Source organism: Tupaia chinensis, unplaced genomic scaffold (assembly GCF_000334495.1).
Source record: "Tupaia chinensis unplaced genomic scaffold, TupChi_1.0 Scaffold143701_1, whole genome shotgun sequence".
Lineage (NCBI taxonomy): Eukaryota > Metazoa > Chordata > Mammalia > Scandentia > Tupaiidae > Tupaia > Tupaia belangeri.
The window spans coordinates 93,253-102,442 of record NW_006203549.1 but is presented as its reverse complement, the minus strand read 5'-3'; the positions used below and the strand labels follow the sequence as shown (position 1 = coordinate 102,442).

General features: G+C 38.5%; 1 protein-coding gene across 1 annotated transcript in view; it reads left to right on the top strand.

The window, feature by feature from the left end:
* Positions 1-967, top strand: part of LOC102482074 (olfactory receptor 5B2-like) — a gene marked incomplete at its 3' end in the record, with an annotated part of 2,009 nt that extends 1,042 nt beyond the window's left edge. Inside the window, exon 2 of the mRNA XM_006164728.2 lies at positions 958-967. Coding sequence (XP_006164790.2) covers positions 958-967 — 10 coding nt within the window. The remainder of the gene's footprint in view (positions 1-957) is intronic.
* Between the last annotated feature and the right edge of the window lie 8,223 nt (positions 968-9,190).

The window sequence follows — 9,190 nt, the reverse complement described above, 5'->3', positions numbered from 1 at the left end:
CCCCCCAGGGGGGATGGCCATGCCACAATCTCTTCTCCTCCATTCTCCTCTCGGGATCTTGGGCATGCTCGCATATACGCCCGGCGTGAGTTTAAGCTGCTGGGTCCGGGACGCGAACCGCAGTCAACTACTTGGGAGTCCAGCGACATAGCCATTACACTAATTGCTGGTCCCCACAATGCATTTTGAAGTAATGTATTTGTATATGACCACAAACATCTCACACTGTTTAAATATGTACTGAGTGGGACCAGCAGGTGTTATTATAGTTAAGGTGCTGAATTTCCATTTGCTGATTGCAGTTCTAGTCTCAGAGCTGCTGGCTTGAAACATGCCAGGTAAGTGTGCACACGAGAAAAATGGAGAAGGAATTATTATGGCTTGCCCATCCCTTCTTGGACATTTGGGCGGTTGGGTGAGTTCGTACTTTGTGTCTTTCTGTTTCTCCAGTGAATACATGCACTCTATAGCAAAAATCTCTCTCAAAACATGTACTGATTATATTAATAATGCTCTATATTTGTCTCTCTACAAGTGCTTTATAATGCTACAACACTTATTCACCTATATTTCACTTATGTTATGCCATCACTTGTCACTCCTAGCTTTTTATCTCACTACACTCATACCAGTCTTTCAGATAGTTGTTACTATCTGTAAGTTCCTGTCAGGGAATTCGTACTTGCTGTTCCCTCCTTGTGCTGATCCAAACAGAGATGTTTTATTTCTTCCATTTCTATTTGGATACCTTTTAATGTAGTTTGTCTTGCCTAATTGCTTTGGATAGACTTCCTGGTACAATTTTGAACAGAGGTTCTAAAAGCAGGAATACCTCATATGTGAAGTTGCTGGCCATTCAACTTTAAAAAATTATGTTTGGGGGACCAGCAGTTAGAGTAATGGCTATGTCGCTGGACTCCTATGTAGTCGACTATGGTTCTCCTCCCAGATCCGGTGACTTAAAACTCACGCCGGGAACGTGTGCGTGTGTGCCCAAGATACCGAGAGGAGAATGGAGGAGAAGGGATTGCGGCATGGCCATCCCCTTTGGGGGGTGATTTCTCGGTTTCTGTCTCTCTGTCTCTCTCTGTCTGTCTGGTGAGTGCACGTGCCCTGTAGCAAAACAATAAAAAATAATGTTTGGGAGCCAGTTAAGGATACTGGACTCTCACATGGCTGACCGTGGTTTGAGTCCTGCCCCTGGTAGCTTGCTGTCTCACTTTCTCTCTCCACTCACCTTCTCTAGTCAAATTAAAATAAAATAAATGAATAAATAAATAAAGTTAATTTTTTAAAAAAATGTTTAATGTGTGTGTACTTGTGTATGTGTGCAAAGTGATTTAGAGGAGGCCTTGTTGTCTCCTTCCCCAGCCTCCCTATGACTAGAACTATAGGGACAAACCACCAAGAATCAATCCCTTGTCTCCCACGTGTCCTCAGCCTCCCAAGCAGCAGCATCCCAGAGGTTTCCACAGTAGGAACCTGTCTTTCACTTTTGAGTATGTTAATTATGTTCTATTTATAAATGTTTTTCACAGTCTGGAAATTCTTAGCTTTTGGAATGATATTTTTATCATGATAGAATGCAACATTTTGGCAACATTTATGCTAGATTAATAAAATGATCATGTTTCTTTGCCCTTTAGCATACTGTTACTTTTTCACTGAAAGATTTTTGTATATTGAAGCATTTCAACATTCCTGGAATGAATTCTACTCACCATGGATGGTAATTATGTTAGTATACTGATGGAGTTGATCAGTTAGCGTTTTTAGTATATTGTTACATATTCAAGAGGGATTTTGATCTGTAATTTATTTTCTTTGATATTTCTGTCTTTGGAAAGAAGTATTGCAGTTTTAACAGAGCGAACTGGGAAGCACTTCGTAGGTATTTACTCAGATGAAATAAAGTTTTATGGCAATACAGAAAAACTTAGGGAAATTTACAGTTAAAGCAGCTTTATTTGTAACCACCAAGCAGTGTACCTCAACCAAGGAATGGAAATACAATGTATAAATTCAAAGTAAATACAACTTGTCTAGAAAAAATAAAATACCACCACTGATAGAGGAAACAATATGGAGGAACCTTCATACATTATAATAAGTGAAAGGTACCGGAAGCAAGACTACATATTCTAGGATGCTACTTAAGGACATTCTTCAAAAGCAGAAGTATATGGACAAAATAAACCCAAAATAGTGTTTTCTAGGGAATGGGGCGTTAAGAAATTTATTATGGGTGACCATGTTAGTGGTTACATGAATACGTATATGAACAAATTTTTGAGCTATACACTGAAATGTGTTTATTACTGCTAGTAAATGATATGTTAGTTAAAATTTTAAAAGGAATAACAGGTAATGGCATTGTGTTTGCACATATTCAAAATAACCCATGAAGTTTAATCGCTTCTTCCCTGTGAAAGTGGCATGAGGAGGGGTATGTACTAGAGCGCATGCACTTGCCAGACAGACAGAGAGAGACATAGAGACAGAAAGCGAGAAATCACCCCCAAGGGGGGATGGTCACGCCGCAATCCCTTCTCCTCCATTATCCTCTCGGGATCTTGGGCACGCACGCACACATGCCCGGCGTGAGTTTTAAGCCACCAGATCCGGGACGTGAACCGCGGTCAACTAAGTAGGAGTCCAGCGACATAGCCATTACGCCTACTGCTGGTTCCCAGCTTTATAGTAATGTCTTTTAGATATCCTCTTTATTGGTTCTTTATGAATATGATTCAGTGAATTAGGCAGGTAAGATTTTTTTTTTCATATTTATTTTCAGAAAAAGATAAAGGAAGTGACTCTTGAAGGACACCAAAGAATGCACGATAGATTTAGGACCTGAATGGATATTAGTGTCTTTTTATTTTGTTCTTTCTTTTGAGGTCTCAGAATCTTTTATGACTACTTTCCGTAGAATTGCTCTAACTTTTATACATTCTTCCATTAAAGAATTTCTGGTTTCAAACACATGATTAGGATTGACTGTCAATTATTTCTTTAAGAAAGCATCTTTTAGTTTAATATACACTTTCAGTAAAAATTGTAATTCATGTAAATGTAGTGGGGTGTTGTACCTGCTATGAGTTATTTGAGCACAGAAATGGAGGTATTGAACATTTTTCTAAAATATTGAAGTGGAGCTGGTTCCAGATATTAAAATTTCATCAGTTAAAGAGTCTGGTGATATTTATGAAAAGTCATCATTCTGCTTTCTCTCTCTTTTTTTAAAAAAAAATTGCCAGTGTGTACTGCACTTGCAGGAGAGAAACACACACACACACTCAGAGAGAGAGAGGGAGAGAAGGGACTGTGAGAAATCACTCTCTGTGGCGATGGTCACGTCACAATCCTTCTTCCTCTAAATTTTCCTCCCTTTGTTATGTTGGGCACACATGCGCATGTTTTTTTTCAAGTTTCCTACTGTGCAGTTGGCCATGTGGGGGTCTACCTCTCATAACCACCATATCATCAGCTAGTCCCCGGCATTCTAGAAGGTATTAGCAAAATCTTATATTTCCTCAGAACTGCATGTCTTGGCCTTAGGATATTAGCACACCTGCACATATTATAGTCATAGTGCCAAAGAAGAGACTATGGGTTAGGATAAAATTGGACTCAAGTGTTGGATCTTGAATCTTCCTCATACTAACTGTGGGATTGTAGAGAACCTCATAACGTCACATATAATCAGTTCCTTTAATGGCAGGTAAAAATGATACATATACATGCATGCAAATATACACACACATACACAATCCACAGATAACTATTTATAATGCTCTTATCATCTGTTGCAGAATATGGTATATGCCACAAATGAGTGTATGTGCTTAGGTCGGGAAACATAAAGCTCTCATGTGCCAGGCTCATAAACTGAAGCTGTGAAAGAAATGGAAGGAGAATAATAGGGACTAATACACAGCTGATGATGGATACACTTCCACTTCGTTTAACCACTGGCCATTCCAAAGGCTTAAAATTCAAATTATGCCTAAAACTGAATGATTAACAGTTATAGAAACTTTTAAGAATATGGTTATGAATACCAGATACAGTGTGGGAAGAGGGTGAATGAAGGAGAAGAGTCTGAGGAAGGACATTAAGGCGAAAAATAGAGAGGCAAGGCATTTATGGGACAAAGAAATGGATTATTATCTATTGAAGGTAACTTTCTAGAATGGTGAATTGGAGTGGTGAGAAATGTACACATGTTGGAATATTCGCTTCTTAAACTAAGTAATGCAATTGAATATATAAAAGAAATAGAAATAAAAAATAATTAAAATATTGCATTTATGCAGAACTGATTCAAAAAAAATTTTTTTTTCGAGAGGTTTTTGCTACAGGGCGTGTGCCCTTGCCAGACTGATAGAGAGAGACAGAGAGACAGACAAGTGAGAAATCACCCCCCGGGGGGGATGGCCACGCCGCAATTCCTTCTCCTCCATTCTCCTCTTGGGATCTTGGGCACACACGCACACGTGCCCAGCGTGAGTTTTAAGCCACCATGTCCGGGACGTGAACCGTGGTCAAGTACATGGGAGTCCAGCAACATAGCCATTATGCTAACTGCTGGTCCCTCAAATATATATTTTTTAATTGCCAGAGGAAATGTGTGTTCACCAGAGACAGAGAGGGAAAGACAGAGAGAGAGAGAAAGAAAGCACCCCTCCATGAGATGAGGTCACACAGCAATCTTCTCTCCCTTTCTTCATCCATCAGGACTTTCCACCACATGCAGGCACAACCATCTGTCGTATTTCCCAAGTCATCGGGAGTGAGGATTTGAACTCCAGGTGGACATGTGAGATCCAGCTCACTACACACAGGATTTAAGCAATATGCTGCAATGCTGCAAAGCCAGCCCTCAAATAATAATTCTTAAATATGTACTTTCCACCAAAACAGATTTCCATAGTGTCCCAGTCATCCCTCCACACCAACTACACCTGGATCTCTCTACTGATTCACTGCAAAACCCTAAGCTTGGGTTGGCACTAATGGAGACAATGAGTAATTTCATTTGGTTTCAAATTATTTTAGATAATTTGACTTGATAACTGTGCTGTCTGGTACCAAAGTTTGGTATGCCAATTAATACTACTGTAGATATGAATATGTTACTCAACGTCTATTTCTAAATGAAAGTAACCCCTGTTAAACATTATAAATCATAGAGAATATTTAGCAAATGTAGAAGCAAAAATATCTATAGCTATTTCTGGCAGAGTAGCTGCATAGAAATTTCACAGTTTACAGGGCTAGAAAAAGACTATCCAGACATTAATTTCAGAATTATTATATTGAACAATTCATTAAATTGTCCAAGCTCAGTTTTGAAACAAATTTTAAAACTAAAGAGATGATTCATAAAACTTTGTCATTAAACAATCTGGAGTTGTATAGATAACACAATTTTGTCTATGCTTTAGTTATGGAGAATCTCTCTCTTTTTTTTTTTCCTTTGGAGAGCTTTTTGCTATAGGGCATGTGTGCTCACCAGAAAGACAGAAACAGAGAGACAGAAAGTGGGAAATTACCCCACAGGGGGGATGGCCACATCACAATCCCTTCTCCTCTCAGGATCTTGGGCAGACATGCACACACGCCCAGCATGAATTTAAGCTACTGGGTCCAGGACTTGAGCCGCAGTAGACTACATGGGAGTCTAGCAACATGGCCATTACGCCAACTGATGGTCCCGATCATGTTCATTCTTATCTATCTCATCAATGTAATTGGGAACCTGGGAATTATCATACTGATTCCCTGGGACTTTTGCCTCCACACTCCCCGGTACTTTTTTCTTGGTTATCTGTCTCTGGTGGACATTAAAAGCTCCTCAGCTGTCACTCCCACGGTCATGGCTGTACTCCTTACAGGATAATTTCCTACAATGCCTGTGCTGCTCAGATGTTCTTTTTTGGAGCCTTTGCTACTGTGAAAAACTTACTCTTGGCCTCAATGGCCTGTGATCACTATGCAGCAGTGTACAGACCACTGTACTGTGCCACCACCATGAGGACAAATGTCTGCACTCTCCTGGCCATAAAATATTAGTGCCACAGTACTACAACTGGATCCAATAAGAAGATGTCAAGGATAATCCAGGCTATCTGAGTATAGGAGTGAATCGTGGCATGATCACCTTAAGAGTACCTCTTTTTCTTTCTCTCTCTCTCTCAGAAGAAACATATAAAACACTTTAATTTTTAAAATTACTTTTTGAAGAAGTGTTTTGTTGTATCCACTTTTTGAATATTCATTTTCTCTATCACATGCCACTATTAACAGGCAAATAAAACAGGGCCAAAACTATGCTTAGGAACAGAAATGCCTTTATGTGACCCATATGGGCACATACAGATGAGAATGGAAAATTATCCAGAAGTAAATAGAATGTAGCTAGTGTTTAATAATAATAATTTAAATAGTTAATATGGATATTCAAATGTTTATTTCTGTTACTGTTTTCTTTAGTTAAAAAAACAGATAGAAGGGTCTCACTGAGATAAAAAAAATGATAGAGTTTTAATGAAAGTATGTGTTCATTTTGGAATATTTTATTGAGAGGTCCATAGCTAAAGCATCTTCAGTGAGCAAATATTTCTGTCTCGATAGAATTACTTTGTAAAATTTCATTTTCACATTATCTTTTTCAACAGGCTCAAATAATCAAATTATATTAAAAATAGAAGAAAATGAGTGTTTTCAATTTATCCTCATATGACTATGAACATTCCCACAATTTTTTAGAAGTCATGAGATATTAAAAACTGTCCTTGGGAACCAGCAGTTAGCGTAATGGCTATGTCACTGGACTCCCACTTAGTCAACTGTGGTACACGTCCCGGACCCGGTGGCTCAAAACTCACGCCGGGCGCGTGTGCGTGCGTGCTCAAGATTCCAAGAGGATAAGAGAGGAGAAGGGATTGCGTCAGCGTGACCATCCCCCCTGGGGAGTGATTTCTCACTTTCTGTCTCTATGTCTCTCTCTGTCTGTCTGGCGAGAGCACGCGCTCTATAGTGAAAATCTCTCCAAAAAAAAAAAAAAAAAAGACATCTTTCTGAGAATGTCTTCTTTCTTTTTTTCTGTAAGCAACTTAAATACTTAATGATCTCTAGTCCATTAGAATGATTAAATGAAGAGAACCATCACTAAAGTCTAGCTAGGGGAACAAAGCAGCTGAAATGTTGTCTAAATGTATCTCACCTCAGCTTTTCTTTTTCCTTTTATTATTTTTGATATTCCCAGGTCCTAACAATTACTTTCAACCTAAAAAATAAATTTTATGATCCCAATAACAACAACAAAAATTACGTTAAAGAAAGCACAGGGAATAAGCTCCTTGACATTAGTTTCAGCAATCCTTTTTTTTTGGAGAGGATTTTGCTATAGGGCGCATGTGCTCACCAGAAAGACAGAGAGAGACAGAGAGACAGAAAGTGAGAAATCACCCCCCAGGGGGGATTGCCACACCGCAATCCCCTTCTTCTCCATTCTCCTGTCAGGATCTTGGCCACACACGCACCTGACGTGAGTTTAAGTTGCCAGTCCAGTACACAAACCACAGTCGACTACATGGGAATTCAGCGACATAGCCATTACACTAACTGCTTGGTCCCAGCAATCATTTTTTGGATGTGATACAAAATGTACAGGCAACAGAAGCAAAAATAAGTAAATAGTACTTAGTCATACTCTCTTGTAATGTAGCAAAGGAGTGGCAAGCTTCGCAGTAAAAAGTTCATTAGTTTTTGGATTACGGAGTCTGGTGTATGAGATATAGCCCTGATGTTAATTAGCTATAAGATTTAGTCAGTCATCTCTCATCTATGGAATCCTCTTCATTAATGTGATTTATTTAAGTTTATTTATTTCTGTATCAGTCAGAGTCTTGTCAGAAGAGAGTCAGAAAGCAGATGGCCCAATGAAATGACAGTTTAAGCAGAACGTACTTTAGAAGCGACTCACAAAAATGCAAAAGAAGTATATGAAAAATTAATACAAGTTAGCATGAGCTTATTTTGGTACTAACATTTAATCCATGCAGAGTTTTTTCATGATATGGAATTTCTATGTACTCTTGTGTACATGCAAGTTTATTTCTGGGTTCTTAATTTTGTCTCAGTTGTCTATTTTAATGTGTGTATGCCAGTATTATGCTGTTTTGATTATTATAGCTTTGTAGGCTTATAATCTTATAGTCTTATAAAAGCAAAATTGTACAACTGGGAAGATACCTAAGTTGAAAACCTGATCCCATCAGTCTGTGACCTTCAAAAAGTATCCTAACAACCTTCCACGTACATGTCTTCACTTCCCAAACAGTTAAAAAAAAAAAAAAATCAGAGTTGGGACCCCAGCAGTTTGCATGATGGCTATGTCGCTGGACTCCCATGTAGTCAACTGCGGTTCGCGTCACAGACCCAGTGGCTTAAAACTCACGCTGGGCACATTTACATATGTGCCCAAGATCCCAAGAGGAGAATGGAGGAGAAAGGATTGCAGCGTGGCCATCCCCCCTGGGGGGTGATTTCTCATTTTCTGTCTCTCTTTCTTTCTCTGTCGGGCGAGCACATGCGCCCTACAAAAAATAAGCCTATGAAATGCTAAGTATGTTTGTTCTGAGAGAAAAAATACCTTATTTATAAATACTCTACTTGTGAGAAAAAACATAAGGGCAAATTTCCAGTTTAAGCAATTTAAAACAGAATGGTAGTGTTATTCAGAATATTTTTTCACCCTAAAATTTGCATTCTCACTCTTATTTCCCCCAAAATAAATCAATCCTATGAGCTTATGCATATTCTCTAACCAGTATATTTCTTAGCTTTTTATCTTAAAATAATTAATGACTTAATTATTTGGAATAATGGAACCCTTCAAAAACACGATAACAGCAATGATAATTCTCCCCAAATACATATGTGCACATATGCAAAAATTACATCATACATAATTTTATAAAGTTCAAAAACTCCCTCTATCTTTTTTTTTTTAATTGTGGAGACTTTATCCAGCATGATTTACACTTCAGTCCAACCCAATTGAGACTATTATGCCCATCTTTGTCAAAAGATTATAATCCTTATCTGTTTCCCTCAAGTATCTTAACTTTCCACTCCCCCTCAAAAAATTTCCTTTCCTCTGCTCTTCCTCTCCCACACTCTT